The sequence below is a fragment of the Danio rerio genome, chromosome 20, assembly GCF_052040795.2.
Source record: "Danio rerio strain M-AB ecotype USA chromosome 20, GRCz13ab, whole genome shotgun sequence".
NCBI lineage: Eukaryota > Metazoa > Chordata > Actinopteri > Cypriniformes > Danionidae > Danio > Danio rerio.
In genome coordinates, this window is record NC_141040.1 from 37,959,662 (window position 1) to 37,977,916 (window position 18,255).

Below are 18,255 nucleotides of genomic sequence, written 5' to 3' on the forward strand. Positions count from 1 at the left end.
GATATTTGGACGAGAAACGAGACAAAGTAAAATAGGAAAAGCATTTTTTGCATTGTAATTATTCAATTTCTGAACCTACATACTGTACAGAAAATCGTCAAATAGAGCTATTAAAACAATCTTGAGCAGCTGTATTCATATTGAAATATAAAATAATCGCAATATCTGTTTTTTTCCAATATCGTGCAGCCCTAATTTACAGTAATAAAATGGATAAACAATTCCTATGACCCCTGTGCTGACACAGGTAACAATCTACTGCCAACACAGGTAATTATCATCCCAAAGTCTATGAACATAATCAAGATGAATAATGCTAAAAGTGACAAATACAATGCATAAAGAGTATTATTTATACTATTTTCATGAAAACAATTAAAACATACTCTTATTACAATTAAGACAGAGAAAACAATGCTAAATTTGCATTTAATATTTTGGGTGTACCAGTTTTAGGTCCATTATCGTAAGTTATTTTGTTAGATAAGCTTCAGATTTGGCTTCAGTACGGACTAATCTAATATATATGCACAAATATAATATTAAATAGCTTCCTATTAAAATAAGAATTTAAAACATGGATTTGTGAGGGGTGTACTTGTATATGCTGAGCACTGCATTTAGTTTCCCAAATTGTCTTAAACATAACAAAAAATAAAAAATAAAATAATTCTCATAAAAAGTAAATAAAAAGGGTAAAATTTTTGGAAATCTGATTTGTTACTTAACTAACCTTAGTATGTACCATAATAAATATTACATGACAAAATATTAGGGACATTTTTATTTAGAAGAAACAGTAAATCTATTTATTAATAACATTTCATAGTAAAGTTGCAAGATAAAACATTTTATCTTCTTTAAAGCTTTGGGATTTAAAAAAAAATAGCTTTTTTATCTGACTGACAACGATTTTGACAACTGTTGTGAGAAAGTCTGACGTTAAGCAGTCATTTCTGACATTTTCCAGCGATGTTCATTACAGGGCATATGTTTATCAGTACTTCTATGGAGGTCTGTTCACTCCCAATCAATGCCACTCAACCTACACATCAACCAAACCTATGTACACACAGGTGCACTGCTATTTATTATTATTATTTTTTAGTCAGAGAACATTTCAAGTCCACAACCAAAGCTGTAACAACACCCAAAGTGGAAAAGACTGAAGCAAATGCACAGGAATTTGAGACTAATCCTGAACTCTATTTAATTAATCTGAGGTCAGTTGAATCCATGTCGGAACAAATAGTTTAATGGAAAATAATGAGAGCATGAGCTCATGGTCTGTCCATTTCCAACAACACAGGGATGAATAGAGCAATACAACAAAAGTAAGAAACAACAATTTGACCTTTTTTCAGACCACTTCACTATACTTCAATCAGCATGACAACATCTTCAATACAATATGCCTTAGTTGATCAAGTGTAAGGATAATAAAAGGATTGTTAAATATGAATTTAGTACTGTATGATATTGTAGCCTCGGCTGGGTCAGTTGGCGTTTCTGTGTGGAGTTTGCATGTTCTTCCTGTGTTCACGTGGGTTTCCTCTGAGTGCTCCGGTTTCCCACACAAGTCCAAAGATATGTGGTCTGGGTGATTTGGGTAAGCTAAATTGCCCGTAAAGTATGTGTGTGATTGAGTGTGTATGGTGTTTCCCAGTGTCGGGTTGCTGCTGGAAAGGCAACCGCTGCACAAAACAAATGCTGGATAAGTTGGCGGTACATTCCGCTGTGGTGACCCCAGATTAATAAAGGGAATAAACCGAAAACCCGTAATTAATTCCTCACCTTCATGTCATTCCATACCTCTGAGACATTCATTCGTCTTTGGAACACATATTAATATATTTTAGGTGAAATCTGAGAGCTCCCTCATCCTCCATAGACAGCAGGGGTTCTAAAAGTCCATAAAATACCAAAAACCATCCTCAAATCAAACCATATGCCTTCAGGAGTTTAATCAGAATATTATCAAACTACGAGAATACTTTTGTGTGCATGTAAAACTAATATAAAGACTTTATTCAACAGTTTCTTCTCCAGTGTGCCAAATTGCACACTTTCACGAGAAAATTAATTGATTCATGAAATTGAAGGATGAACTGAAATGGAATGATTTTGAACAAAATCCAGCTGAAATAACGTTTTTTTTTTTTTACTTCATTTCGGCAATTCAAAACAGCTCACCAAAGCAAACCATTGGTTCATGATGATTACACAATCGGTGGGTGTTTTCTGGAACTCAACCTTCTATGGCCCCATTTATACTGACAGTTAAATGTGACCCAATTCCGATTTTTTTTGCTCATATTTGACACAGATCAGATCTGTTCTATAAACGTGTAAATACGAAAAAAGAATGCATTCGGATATTCAGAGATCGGTTTCAAGCCTCTTGCATATGTGGAAATAAATCAGACATAAATTGAATATGAGACGATACGACTATTATGTAAACAGGCAGATCGGATTTATTGAGGCATTCCATTTTGTACGTCATTAAACTTGCAACAATGGTACTTCTTTGCAGGTTAATGACATAGAAGGAAGAGCAGGTGTGGAGACACTGTTGCAGTAAAAAAAAAACAACAACAGGAAACATGAAGGAAAGTGGTCAGTCGCCACAAATTGCTCCCACCAGACCTGAGACCTCTCTAAATCAAGCTAAAACCAAGATAATTTCTTTCATCGTGGTTAGTGTGGCGCAGATGCTAGAACCCTCCTTTACGCTTGTGCAACATCATAAATTTCATGGCAAGTGTAAACACATGAATCAGATATGGGTCACAATTAAAAGAATGTGTAAACGGACAGGCAAGAAAATCAGATATAGGCAATAAATAGGAAATTGGGCATCAAGACCTGACAGTGTAAAAGGGGAATATGAAGTTCGATTTCTTTCCCCGTTTTGTTTATCATCATTCAGCCGTTTCAAACTCAAAAAGAAAAAAAAAAGATATATATTTTTAAGTATACATATATATTTTTAAGTATACCAGGGTCTTTATTCATGTTTCTCCCTTCTGACATATACCGCACCTTGGACTTGACTCTTTGAAACAGAGGATGTCATGTGTACACAACATCCAGTGTACACATTACTTCACAGTCCACATGCATGTCTTATACTGACACCGAGGAGAGAAAACTGTTGAATAAAGTTTTTAATTTTGCTTTGTGCAGACACAAATGTAGTATTGTAGCTTCATATGATTCCAATTAAAGGCATAGGATCTGTTTTAAGGATGTTTTTTGATCCCTTTCCTAACTTTGAATGATTTGGACCATTGCTGTATACGGAGCATCAAGCAGCTCTTAGATTACATCTAAAATATCTTAATTTGTGTTCCAAAGACGATTGTTCATATCAGGGGTTTGGAAGGACATGAGATTGACTAATTATTAACAGAATTTTCATTTTTGTGGGAACTAACCATTAAACGTCATTTGATACAGCATTTAACCAGGGTTCCTGCTTAGTCTCTTCATCCAACATTATCCCTTCTATAGAAACAAATGCTCTTCTCACCTAGAAGTCTCCATCTCTCCCGTTTCTACCATAACACTCTCTCCTCCTCTCTCAACTATAAACAGTCTAATTTCTCACATCTGGGTAAGGTTTTTCACTGATGTCAGGACTGCACATCTGGAAGAACACAAGCTATTGATTAAGGAACCATTTGATGAGTAATACCAAAGTAAGACCAGATTCATGGCCATTCAGGTTCCCCTTCTATCTGTCCTTTTTTCTATATTAGAAGTTGCAGTGTGCAGTGTTTGCATGATTAGGACAATTAGATAGTAAAGACTTTTATCATATACAGTACACACCTATAACTGTTACCATACAGGTTTCTAATTCATTTTACTTTTTCAAGTCCCACCCTAAACTATTGCCATTGACTGAACTGTTGTTGCCATGTTGAGACACCCAAACAAACAAAGCAATGTGGAAAGTGCTACGCAGCCACACTTTTTGGGAAAGTCAATCAATTAAATTTCTTTTGACAGGAAATAACACACAGCAGCTATAAGTCCTTGAGCAAATGCTCTAGAACTAGACGGTGATGCAGTACTCACTATTACTGAGAAGTACTATTACTGGGTTTCTTCCACACTCAAATTACACACATCTGCACATGTAGGGTCTTATGAAGGATAATATTTATCACAATTATACCTTATTGTTACAACTGCACAAATGTCCTTTCCTGGAAATCTTGACTAATTTTTCGTAGTAAAAGACTTGTATACAATACAGTTTAGGCTTTAGGGTCAGGACATTACTATAAAAATACTTTTGAAGCTGGATTTAATCCTGATAATTTCGTAATGATTAAAATAACGTTTGAGATGATGTGTGGAGAGATATCTTGGCTGCATCTCAAAGTTCTAAAACGCTTCCTTCGAAGGCAGCATTCTAAGGTAGGAATGTTGCAAGGCACTTCAGAATCCAAACTCTGCTTCACTTCCTGTCTCAGTAGTTCTCTTTATCTGACTGAAATTCAAAGGCAGCATAGACATGTCCTTTGCAGCTTTCAAAATCCCACAATACTAAAAGCTAAAAACCTAAATGTAGGTTTTTGACCAGTGTTTTTCATTTCGATGCCATTTCTAGAGAGAAGTCCAGAGAGTTAATTCAACATAAAAAAATAAAATAAAAAAATCATTGGATGTCCTCTGCCTTTCTTTGAAGGAACTTTACATCGCACACAGTCTCAAAAAGGAAGCAAAATCTTAAAGGATCATTCTCATGCTGGAAATCCTCAGTTTTAACTTCTGCCCTCTGGTAAACATCTTAGGTCCATCAAATCATGGACAAATAGATTCAAGTACAGTCTTTGACCAAGTGTCATTTGTGAACTAAAAAAAAAAAACACACTCAAATTGGAAATTGAGATACTATCTATTGAGCAATATTTATTAATTATTATTTTTATATTTATTATCATTACGTTCACTGTTCTGAAATCTTAATTCTTAAAGCCTTGTCTGAACTGAGTATTGTGTATTTTTGTCCCATGTTATATTGATGTACTTTATTGACATCTTCATCACAGATGTTACTCGTATTAATCACATGTACTGTAATTAGGGCTGTGCGATTTGGGGAAAATATCTAATTGCGATCATTTTGATTTAATTTGCAATTTAATTTTGTAGTCAAGCTTCAGCTCAATAATCTGTATCATAGCTTCTTACCGCTAAAATGCTGTGAGTGCTATTTAAAGAAAGGAACTAAAAGGATACTAACTTAAACATTTATTCAAATTTGTTTTTAAATATTCAGAAATTCAACACTCATTTTTCTCTAGAGCAAACAGTAAACACAAATAAAACAACCTTACCTTTCTGTAAACAAGTTAAACTCACATTAGGGAGATAGTTTAGCTTATTATTCAAACAAAAAATAATAATTATAAAAACACAGAACACTCCGCAAACTAATATGGCTGATATGAGCTTTTTTTGTAGCTTATATTTTCTAAAACAAAATAATTATTGCAGATGCTACACAAAATATCATGTTAAATGTACAGCTGTGGTACTAAAATGGCTAAAATAGGTGAGAGACGGAAGCGAGAATCTCCTATCCTGAATTTAGATTAGTTTTTTTTTAATCCCTCTTTGCTCACCGAGGCTGCGCCCTGGCTTTATTCATAACGTACATAGAGCGCACGTGGTCGCGACATGCAGAGCGGAGAGCGGAAAAAGTGTGCACAGCCATATACATTTAAAACGATTCCATAAGCTTGCATATTGTCAGCGGCCTCCACGCACATTATAGCACTACACAATATCATTATGTTATATACTCAATGGCCTAGGTAGGTCTACAGTTACATTCCTGAATGATGTCCGGAATTAAGCAGTTACTGCTTCTTGTGCACAATGATGAATACTGAAGGTGCAAACCATCAGGTCGTCTGCTTTGATCACTATGAACCTCACAATGACACCACCATGCAATAAAAAAATACTGCAGATTTACGAAAATTACAGGGGTCACACCATTAAGCTTAGAAAAAAAAGATATCCGGAAGAATACAGAAAAAATGATGTCTCAGTGTACATCAAGAATGTTAGGCATATTTGACAATAAACCTGACTTGACAATCAGCTGCCTAAGCTTTCAAACACAGCCATTGTTTATTTTTTTTAGCAAAAGTTATGAATTCTGGCAATAGAGACTTACATCATCGTCAGGCGTGGAATTTTGCAGTGTCATGGTGACCACAGGAGATGTTGTTACCGGAGCAACAAGAGAGATGGGTCTGTCCTGTGCCAGTGCTGGCACAGTGACTACACGCGTGGGCATTGACTGAGGCGTCTGAAGCTGGAGAACCTGAGTGGGCTGAGGAAGCTGCATTAGCTGACCTGCAATAGACACATACAGCACTTTACCATTTAAATAAAGAAAAAGAATGTCCAGTTCGTTTCCTTTTTACTCATGTCCATTAAATCGCAAGACTTAAAAGTAAAGTTTTTACAGCACAGACTGGTTTAATAACCCCAATGAGAGTGAAACGTTGTTTTAATCACAAAGGAAACAGTTGTGCAGAGCACCATCCTTCACCCAGGAGCAAAACAAGTCACCTCCAGGTAACACAGACAAACATAATTTGTCAGGCATGACGGGTTGCTGTTAGTGTTGAGTTAAATGAGAGGAATTTGCAGCGGTCCCGGCAGGGGTCATTCAGAGCGACTTCCATCCTCTCAGCCACCCACTGACTTATCCATCAGTCTTCCGACAAACTAGAACTAACCTTGCATTGAAACTCTGTGGTGAGCCTGAAAATAATTACTGTGGCACGAACACAATCAGTTCAAAGTGCATTTCCATTATGTTTCGCACTGATGGATTCGGCACGTATACAAGCAGCTCGTGGCTGTTTGTTTTCTCAAATGGTGGCTATTGAGAAAACGTGAAAAATATTGTGTTGCTTTGTGTGACGTGCTATTTATAAAACAAACTGCAACAACACGCAACCTCTCAGCCTAAAAAGCCAGTTACACTCAAAACTTGTGTAAAAATAAATGATGTGAATGCTTGGACATGCTGGAGTTGACTTTTTTTGAATGTATAATATTTCGGATAAGATGCATGGAGGAAAGGATTTGAATTCAGGCTGTTCTTGCCTTCTGCTCCACTTGTGTATCCAGGTGTGTGAGGTAAGTGTTTATTCTAGCTTTGAGGAAATGGATACTGAAGCTTGCTGATTTCTGACAGTCACAGATTAAACAGACACTCAAGACATTAAACAGAGTCGCCCACTGGGCTCTCTCATAATAAATTAGCATTGACTAGAGTAAGAATGAATTAGCTAATTGAATCAAAGAGAAATGTTGTTTCCTAAAAACACTGAAGAATGTTTAGCTTCTCTTGATTTACAATTTTTTATTAAAATCCTTACTTAGTCTTTTTTTATATGTCTCTAATTTAAAAAATAAATATGTTGTCACAAAGAGCATGTCAACTTGTCAAAATTACAAAAAGTTTGCTTATTTATTATTATAATTTAAAGTTTATATTTTATTGATTATTTGTGCAATCAATCAACTTCCAAGGAGTTAGAATTATTAAATTATTTGGTGGAAAAACTACTTTTAAAACAAAACAACTGGAAACATTTGTTATATTGGCCAACTGCTATATGTTAGAAATGCTAATAACAGAAAGAAAACTGTTGGAAAAACATTATTAGATATTTCAAAACACCAGCACTAACAGCTAAATATACAAATAAGTCTCCAAAATGCTGGCGTAACTGCGGATGCAATAAAGCAAACCATTATCATATCTTTTGGGAATGTATGTATATTCAAGAATACTGGAAAGAAATACAGGAGGCTCTTGAACATATATTTGAAAAAGATATACCTCTAGAAAGTAAATTGTTATATTTTGGCTGTGTGGATCCAGATATGGTAACGGCAGACAATTAATACCTTATGCGTGCTCTCATGGCTGCCAGTAACAAAGCAATCACACGCAAATGGCTACAGCAAGAGCGACCAACCCTTAGTAATTGGATAGACGCAACTATTGAGATTTATACAATGGAAAGAATCACCTTCGTTGTCAACTTAAAGAAAGATATATTCCTGAGAAAATGGAGGAAATGGGTTGAATATATTTTAGTTAGAAGACCTGACTTTATTGCTATAAATGAATAGAAGATGATGCTCTGATAGATAAATATATGCTAATGCATGTACATGATTACACTTATTCATATTATAATGTGTCCCCATATGTATAATGAAGATGGCCACTTGAGATTACTCTTGAAGGAAATATATGACATGTGTTCTAACCCTGGATGTAAATAGTGTTTTAATTTTCATTTATTTTTGATTATTGTATTTTTATTTTATCTTTTTCCTATTATTATTATTATTATTATTTATTTATTTATCTATTTATATATTTTTTATTTTATTTTATTTATTTATTTTTTTTATTATTTATTTATTTATTTATTTTATTTTTCTTCTCTTTATGCTGTTTTTCACTTGATAATTTACAAAATTTGAGTACTACTGTGTAGTAAATACACCTGACAATAATGCACGTAATTTTTATACCACCTAAGTTCACATACTGAGATACCAATGTACCTTGAAATGCCGTATGATTGTACTCAATTCAATGTTCAAAATAAACATTAAGTTGCAAAAAAAAGAAATGCTAATAACAAATAAAAATAAATTATTTTTAATTAAACCCTCTATCACAGTGGTCACCAAACTTGTTCCTGGAGGGCCAGTGTCCTGGAGATTTTAGCTCCAATTCTAATCAAACACCTGAACAAGCTAATCAAGGTCTTACTAGGTATAGTTGAAACACCTAGGCAGGTGTGTTGAGGCAAGTTGGAGTTAAATCCTGCAGTGACACCGGCCCTCCAGACCAGAGATTGGTGACCCCTACTCTATCGCATGGTGTAGGCAATCGGGAGCATGATATTTATGTTTATTTCCCTGGCACTGTTTCTTTAAGACAGACATTCTATTTATTTTGTTGGAAAAAGAGAAGACCGTAGCTTAGCCAATGATGTGCTTCGGATAAGTCACATGACATGCAGAGTTTTTCTGTGGCGCGATTTCTGACAGACTGGCGTTTATTGTGAGTAGTTGCTGAGTGCAAATGTAAACGTCAATAAAAACAAAGGATCAAATTATGTCAAATCCACAAGAACATCTGAAATATCACCTCTAGTCAGTTTTGATGACATGTTCACAACTCAAAAAAGTTAATCAGATTATTTTTTTGTAAATCGATCAAATGTATGTACAAATGGCAACACTGTCCAATAGTGGAATGTGCAATATAGCAATGGGTTAGCTAGCTAGCAAGGTTAGCTGTGGTCTTTTAAGATGTAACAATAACAACAACATAAACTCTAGTAATATAATGTTGATTATTCATATGGTAATGGCATTTGAATTATGGATAAAAGTCAAATTTTAACAGCAATACTTTTGATTAGATATAAATACAGGAAAAAGTGTATTAGCGAGCACCATCATGTTCTATGGAAAGTGAAAGAAGAAAAGGACAAAACTGGCTCTTCCTGCAGATAAAATTGAGGATGATATGGGTTTTAGTGACCATGAGAATGGATTAGATTGGACATTAGATAAGAGCAGTGATGCAGACAGTTCAGGTAAGTTAGCTCAGACGCATATACTATAAACTATACTACACCTGTCTTATAATATATAAACATTGTTAACAAGTAGCTACATTATTCTGATGTTGTATGCATAAGCAAAATGTGGACAATCATTTAATATATTTGTCAATTTCTGTACACTAAAAAAAATGCTGGGATTCACAAAATTCCTTCATTTTGTACCAACACAAATTGATTAAGTTAACGTAATCATTTTTACAAATTTAAGTGGACTGCATATAAAACAATTAAGTTGTTAAAAAAAACCTTGGGAGTTGTGTTAACTCATGTTAAGTAAGTAGTTTGAACAAGCAGCAAAAGTAATTTTTTGAGTGTAATTATGTATATTTCCCCCAATTAAAAAAATCACCTTTGATGCACAATTAATTTACCCTAAAAATCACATATAACATGGAGAAAACAAAATTTGTTTTTGGTCAGAAAGTTCATTCACATCTACTTCAACACTCAAAAGGTGAACAAAAAGCAACTGAAGAACAACTCTACCATAGGTTTTCTTTATGACATACATTAGCATAAGAAGCCCACCAGTTACTCAAAAAAGGAAATCTAGCGCCATCTGTTGTTTTTTGTATGCATAAACAGAAACCCTCAATACAGCCTGAAATCCAATTGTTTTACCTACAGCAAAAAAAAAACTAAATAAAAAATAGCTGATCAAACAAATTGAGACCTGCTATTATGCATCTCACTTAAGAAATAAAATAAAAGTTTAAAATAGGGTGTGTTTTTTTTATTACCTGTAGGGGGCGCTGGTTGAATAGTGACAGGTGGAGGTTTCACCACAGGCAGAACTGTGGCCTGAAGCGGCTGGATGATGATCTTGGTTTGAAGAGGGGCTGCCGGACGGGAGATGGGAACAGCTGTAATGATTGGTTTAGGCTGAATGGAAACCTTGGGGCACACCTGGATGGGTCTTTTTGCTGGTTGGAGAGGTTTGGCTGTGAGAACAAACGGACTGTTAAAAATCAACCATATTCCAAAAATTTGGATGTTCTTTATTCAATAAAACAGAAGCTCACGCTTTTAGACTATTTCACTTACCTTTTGTCTGATTGGTCCTCTTAGATGGCTTCTTCTCATTAGATGCCTCAGTAAATCCACTGGAGTCAGAGCAGACGGACAGCGGAGAGGGATGGGAACGCCACGAGTCTGGAGACAGTGCCTCATCCTGAAATTCATTTTGAAAACAATTAAATAAAAGGGAAAAGTAATAGCGATATGTAAAATGTGTAGTGGAATAGTTAGTTAGGCCTCTAAAAGACAAGCCACCAATGAGCATGTTTAGTTTAAAAGTAAAAAAAAAGTGTTAACACGTTTACAAGACTTTAAAGCTGACATCAATTTATTGGGTCAGGAAACAGAGTTTACAATGCATTTGATATGCCATGAGAAAGCTTTTCTCACATATTGGACACTGCAAAAAGCTGACAGATGGACAAAGAACTGAGAGTGAAGATAAGCATGGGAATAATGGCATGCGAATGCAGATGGTTTTAAATATACATATCATTACTTCCTTTTCCAACATTAGGTGGTAATAAAATAAATAGGTCAAATCATAAAATAAAGCCATATAAAAGAAAAAAATACAGAGCACCAGTGTTACCACATATTTTTTTCTTTTCAACTTTAGCCACGTGCCATTATGCTTTTAACATATAAAATAAATAAATAGTCCAACACTTATAATACACAGAGACCCCTTTATTTACATTTATTAATCAATCCGTCTTTTTGCTGAAAGCAGAAATGCCTTGAATGCACATCCCAGGATGTTGAATCATTCAGTTAGATCAAAATGTATTCACAGTCAGAATATGGCATGTATAGTATGTTAAATATTATTAGATTTATTTTAAATGTAGAGGTGACACTGAGATAAGCATTTTTGTTAGATATAACGTGACAGTTTTTACTGAAATAAATAGTTTACATGCACAACAATGTGCTGTTAAATGTTAATACTATACATTTATAACTATAACTGATGTTTTAATAACCCTAATAAACTGCATTAACAAACAAGTGTCTTAGTAGTAATGTCAAAACATAACCATCCATGAATCCATCTGTTGAGCTGTGATGTTTTTAATACAGTTTTTAGTTTAGAACGCTTAGTTTTTTTTTTTTTGTTTTTTAAGTCAGCAGGAAACTTGCTATATTTATTAGTTTGTGCTTCAGCTGTTTATTAACGTAAACCAACGACATTACCATGATCACACACACAGATGGTTAAGCACAATTATTTTAAAACCATGACTGTAAAAGCACTTATTCAACAAGACGTGTTAACATTCAGTGCATGGTCTGAATACATGTACTTGAACTGTAAGCCACCAAGAATTTTACTTCATAAAGGTTTAAAGTCAACAACAGGATTTAATCATTAGGCTTTCTTTGTTCTTGGCTTCTTTTTGAGTCAACCTTGAAAGAGACGCTGTGTGATTTCTGCAAATACACCTTGAACTGTCAGCACGCATTACAAAATAGGACTAGACACATCTTTATGTCAGATGGATTCATTAGTTTGATGATGTGCTGAGAGATCATCAAGACATTTGTTAACACATTAAAGTCTTAATTAGACGCCTAATTCACATGGGTGTATGGGTGTGTGTGTGTGTACTCTTGATCTCTGAACTACAGCAGCTGGCAGGACCAGCGCACCCCAAACACACTCCATCTGGGCATCTGACGGATGACGTCATTACATTAAAACACATTAAAGAGCCCATATTATGGGTTTTTGAAAATTCCCCTCCATGTAGTGTGTAACACAGCTCTAAGTGAAGTGAAGTATCCAGCTAAGGCTTAAATCTGTAAGAATACAGTGTTTGAAACGGTTGATTCATCTATAAAAGAGTCGACTCATAGTGCTTCAAACGAGTCGCCTTGATACCGACTCATTAGGTGTTTCGCCATGACGTACGAACGAAACCAAGTTATTCACGTGCACGCGCAAACCCGGGAGATTTCAAACCTGAGGCCCCGCCCTCTGACGCAGAAACCCAGACACACACACACCCACAAACACACGCACACCCACAAACACACGCACACAAACATGCCGGTCGATTGAAGTCACACTGCAGATGGATATATTGAGTCTCTACCCAAAGATGAAACCTCAGCATTATAACCAAGCAGTTGGAAACTTCTGGAAGCTACATACTACAAAGAATACTTCATCTGAGTTTGTTAAAGGAAGGATCAGTAAAGAGTAACTGATGGACGTCAGGATGGGTTTCTTCCATTTCTCAAGTGTAAGTACGTGCGGTTAAAGTTGTTGCCTCGTTTACTCTAGCTTGCAAATGTATTTAGTTGTGATTTGTTACTTGTAACCGCGTGTACTGTATCAGGTTAACTGGATATATTATCTTATCGCGTGCAAAGTCACGTTAAAAACGCGACGCGTGCTGTTTGTTTATGGAGCTCTGTGCTAGAGTTCTGCTCCCGCGATTTATTCGGAAATTTATTCCCGCGCCGCAGAAATCTGGCGCGGGGACAGCCGCGGGAATAAATTTCCGAATAAATCGCGGGAGCAGAACTCTAGCACGGAGCTCCATAAACAAACAGCACGCGTCGCGTTTTTAACGTGACTTTGCACGCGATAAGATAATATAATTATCTTAAGATAATATAACGCGCAGAAATCTGGCGCGGGGACAGCCGCGGGAATAAATTTCCGAATAAATCGCAGGAGCGGTCGGTAACGGGTTTAATTTGGGACGGGAGCGGGCTGTCTAGCAATGTCACGGATATTGCTATGCGAATTAGAAAGAGAGAGTCTGCGTGGTGCTTGTGTGTGTGTTAGTGCGCGCGTATGAGAGAGAGAGAGAGAGAGAGAGAGAGAGAGAGAGCGAGAGCGAGAGAGCGAACGAACGAACGAGTTTTGTGTGCTTTGTGCTGTGTGTGTGTGTGTTTACTGGGTGATTTTTGGTTGTGTTCTCCGCTCTAGCGGGACCGGGCGCGGCGGGCAGAAAACGGAGCGGGTTCTCAGGCTAAAACCTGGCGGGTGCGGGCGGAAGCGGGAGCGTTGTCATCCGGAGGTGTGTGTGTGGTATGGCGAGTACACGACTGTCTCCTTCGTTCGGTTATCCGTGGCACTATCCACTCGCCATAGTGTGGCAGCTAAAATCCACGCCTACACTATCGAGCGTGTATGAACTGTGATTACTTTTTAAATTGCTGATTAGCTATTGGCCATTTCCCTCTCTGACTGAAGGCAGTCGACCAATCGCGACAGACTGTCATCGGTCCAATCAGCGCAGATTAGCTCCGCGCTAAGGAGGGGTTTGGGAACAAATGAATCACTGGACGATTCATACAGGAGTCGCTGGGATAATTAGGTAAAAATAAATGCAGATTATAAGACCATGAAAGTGTTTTTTGACCTTGCATGCATATTAGACTGTTGTTGGAGACCCTTACAACCAGGATATGACCCTATTTCATGTATAATATGGGCTCTTTAAAAAAAAACACCTTAAATAAAAACTAAATTTCTGTATGTATAATATTTTATTTTATAGACCTATAAATTACAAAGTTAATTCAACCAAACATTTAGGGTGACATTTACTAACCCTCAAGCATATTCAAACCTTTCTTTGATTTGCATTTATTTTATTTTGTTTTATTTTATTCATTTTATTTTATTTATTTTGTTGTTGAACACAAAATAAGATATTTCAAAGAATGCTGGAAAACAAAAGCCTTTGGCATCTATAGTATTTTCATTCCCTCCCATGGACGACAATGGCTACTGGTTTCCAAAATTCTTCAAAATATCTTATTTTGCGTTCAATAGATAAAGTTTGAGGGAGGGGACTTGAGGGAGAGTAAATAGTGAGTACATTTTCATTCCAGGTGGACTATCTCTTTTTTTAAATGAATGAATGAATAAATGAATAAATGAATAAATAAATAAATAAATAAATAAATAAATAAATAAATAAATAAATAAATAAATGAACAAATGAATAAAAAATAATAATAATAATTGAATAAAATGTATAGGATTTTTTCTTCACCTTATGATTGTCAATATATTTAAAAAACCAGCACGTTAGTTTGACTGTGATTGTAAACAAAACCATTGGAAGTCAACTGACAAATCAGATGCAAACTTCCATGGATAGAAATGCTAAAGGTCTGTGTATATTTGTTTTGGGGTGGAGTTTAACTCACATGTGTGGAGTACGGTGACTGAGGCTCCACTGACGCTGGTGATGACACTGAACTGAATGTGTGGTTTGGTGACAGTGAGTCCACAGTTACATCCCCATCTGTGGAAGCAGTGTAAACAAGGATAGTATTAAAAACAATGAAATCGGATCCTTCACATGGACACAGCAACATAATACCCCCAATGCTGTTTAAAAAAGCTTATGCACATTTTATTTTTGTGATATTTGAATAGTTTCTCTTCAAATCGCTGCCATAGGAAATTTACAACATTTGAAGAAAGTCTAAAACTGAAAACAAGTACCTGATCGAGGGCTGCTGGTTTCTCTCCATCCATCTGAGCTCCATGCTGGTTGCTCAGTGCCAAAGTTCAGGTCAGGAACAGATGTGTCCTAAAGTAGGACAAATAAATTCCATTCAATTCATGTTTATTTATATAGTGCTTTTACAATGTAGATTATGTCAAAGCCACTTAACATAGAAGTTCTACTAAAGTCCAGATTTCAGAATTGAAGTTCAGTTCGGTGTGTTGCAAATTTTAAATAAACAATGAGGATTATTTGCAGTTGTCTTTTTTTCCTTATTATAATTTATAAATGTAAATTAAACTCTCAAATAAGGGAAAATTTGTAATGCTGACTTAAGTTTGTAAATCTAAAACCGATTTAATTGTTGTATTATTATTATTATTATTATTATTTAAAATTCAAACAAAAAATTATAAACCAAAATGTGAGCAATACATTAGCAATGGATGACAACAAAAAAAAAAACTTTAAAAACAAACATTAAGAATTGTATTAAATAAACAGACACCAAATTAAAATAAACATTTGTGTAAATAAATACAGGAATGCTATTGCTAATAATTTTAAATATTGAAAAGTTTTACATACAAATAAAAACTTGACATGTTTAGGCCTCCTTTTTGCATTGTAATTAGTTAAAATCAAAAAGTAGTTTTATCAACAACAAAAAAAAAGTTTTCTTTAAGTACAGTTGAAGTCAAAATTATTACCCCAATTAGACTTTTTTTTTTTGTCTTTTTAAAATTTCCCTAATTATAATTAACAGATCAAGGACATTTTCACAGTATGTCTGATAATATTTTTCTTCAAGAGAAAGTCTTATTTGTTTTATTTCGGCTAGATTAAAAGCAGCTTTTATTTTTTGAAACCAAATTTAAAGTCAAAATTATTAGCCCCTTTAAGCTATATTATTTTAATAGTTTACAGAACAAACCATCATTATACAATGACTTGCCTAATTACCCTAACCTGACTAGTTAACCAAATTAACCTTGTAAAACCTTTAAATGTCACTTTAAGCTGTACAGACGTGTCTTAAAAATATCTAGTATGTTATGTTATTAGTATTTTAATGTTATTTAATTTCATCATGGCAAAGATAAAATAAATCAGTTATTAGACATGAGGTATTAAAACTTATGTTTAGAAACGTGTCAAAAATTCTTCAGAAATTGAGGACAAAATAAACAAGGGGGCTAATAATTCAGAAGACTAATAATTCTGACTTCAATTGTATTTAATGAAGTATTTTGCCAACAAAATAATTTCCTATATTTTCCATAACTGAATGGATTGTTGTTGTTAACAGATGTCCCTCTCTTGCACTGGTAAACATGTCTTCAGAGAACATATTTAGAACAAAAAGAGAAGATAAATTAACTTTTAAAAAGGAGTACATTGTTATTTAATTAAGACTATACAGTTCAAAAGTTAATAAAATAATATAATTCTTTAAAAACATGAACACGCTTGTACAGATTGCCTTGACAGATGTTTGACTCACATAGCCTACACTCTTCACCAGCGCCTCCAGAAGCTCATCAGCATCTCCAAGATCCTCCAGCTCATCAAACAAACTGATGTCTAGAAATGTAAAATATAATATGTGAACTAAACTTGACAGGAGCAAAGCTTAGTTACAGAGTAAGGCCCAAAAAACAAAGTGCTGAAACAAATCAAGTCCAAATAAGTATCCATTTCCTTTAATGCGGGTTTGTGTCCAGCTCAAGCTGCATGTAAACAATGAGGCGTAACACAGAACATTTGGTATGCATTTCAGTTTCTTTCTGTTAACCTAAGCCTAAAGGACACTTTTTTCTTCAAAAGACAGTCAGGGTGTATGAACTGAATGCATAATGTTACATAATAGCACAACCATACGCATGTGTAAAAATGCAGTTGTAAAACGAATAGAAATAATTACATTTGAAGTCAAATTCGTCTATCTTTATGCTTGTGAACTGCGGATGAATGAGACAAGTTCACCCATCTGTTATGTTGTGAAACTTAAATATCTACATTGCTCTTTAGAGATTATTTTACATACGACTCCGCATTCTTGTTCATACCATAAGTATTTACAGTCTTTATTGCACTTGAAGACTCATAGAAGACTCACGCTGTCATGGATTTATCTAGAACGTGTATCTTACCCCACTCTCCATCCTGGTCGATGGAAATATCTCCCACTTCCTTACTACTCATCGAAGGATTCATTAAATCTAACATTAAATTCGACGACATTGTGCCTTGAAAACATTAGTAACAGTAAAAGTGAGTCGAATGACGGACGCTAGTTACAGAGCTCTGCGTGTAGTAACAAACACTCTCGCTTTTCCCGATTCTGATGAAACTGCATAACAATAATGCACCAAGTACACGTCTTGTTTTACGGTAGTTCTACGGGTGCCGAAGTGGTTCAAATCATTACCTAAAACCTGCCTTGTTGTTCTTCATCTCTTCACCACACGGGGGGAGTAGACTGTCGGTTTTGCTCTAACTTAGGGAGTCATTTTGAAGAATCAGTTCTTTTATTGTAAAAAAAAAACGCTGATCAAAAAAGGATTGAACTGTTTTGACACATCAAATGTTTTTAACACACTAGTTTGGTGTATATATTTGCTTTGCAGTTTTCATTGCAGTCTTGCAAAGCTTATTTATAATCTAATTTTCATAGCTGTCCAAAACATCGTTATGCTTATTGAACGATAAATGTTTTTCAAAATATTTTTATTAAACTTTCATGCAAGACTTTTTGGAAACTTCTGTTAATTAACTTGCATGCATACACCCATATACAGTTTAAGTTAGAATAATTAGCCCCCCTGAATTTTTAGCCCCCCTTTAAGGTCAAATAATTTTGACCTTAAAGAGATGTTTAAAAAATTAAAAACTGCTTTGATTCAGGCCGAAATAAAACAAATAAGACTTTCTCCAGAAGAAAAAATATTATCAGATTATTATACTGTGAAAATTTCCTTGCTCTGTTAAACATAATTTTGGAAATATTAAAAAAGAAGGAAAAAAATTCAAAGGGGGGCTAATAAATCTGA

General features: G+C 35.0%; 1 protein-coding gene and 1 long non-coding RNA gene across 3 annotated transcripts in view; one reads left to right on the plus strand and one right to left on the minus strand.

The window, feature by feature from the left end:
• Positions 1-17,606, minus strand: part of atf6 (activating transcription factor 6) — a 58,402-nt gene extending 40,796 nt beyond the window's left edge. Inside the window, exons 1-7 of one of the 2 annotated variants that reach the window (XR_015517692.1) lie at positions 17,356-17,606; positions 16,707-16,786; positions 15,199-15,286; positions 14,898-14,995; positions 10,749-10,875; positions 10,445-10,645; positions 6,203-6,384 (exon numbers count right to left, since the gene is read on the minus strand). Coding sequence is in view for 1 of the 2 variants with exons in the window: in NM_001110519.1 (NP_001103989.1) it covers positions 6,203-6,384; positions 10,445-10,645; positions 10,749-10,875; positions 14,898-14,995; positions 15,199-15,286; positions 16,707-16,786; positions 17,356-17,446 (867 nt within the window). In the remaining variant the exon portion in view is untranslated. 2 annotated transcript variants of the gene reach the window in all.
• LOC147839380 (uncharacterized) lies at positions 14,980-16,767 on the plus strand. The gene is made up of 2 exons (XR_015518664.1): positions 14,980-16,329; positions 16,626-16,767. It is a non-coding gene; the product is annotated as an uncharacterized LOC147839380 (long non-coding RNA).
• Positions 17,607-18,255: the final 649 nt, after the last annotated feature.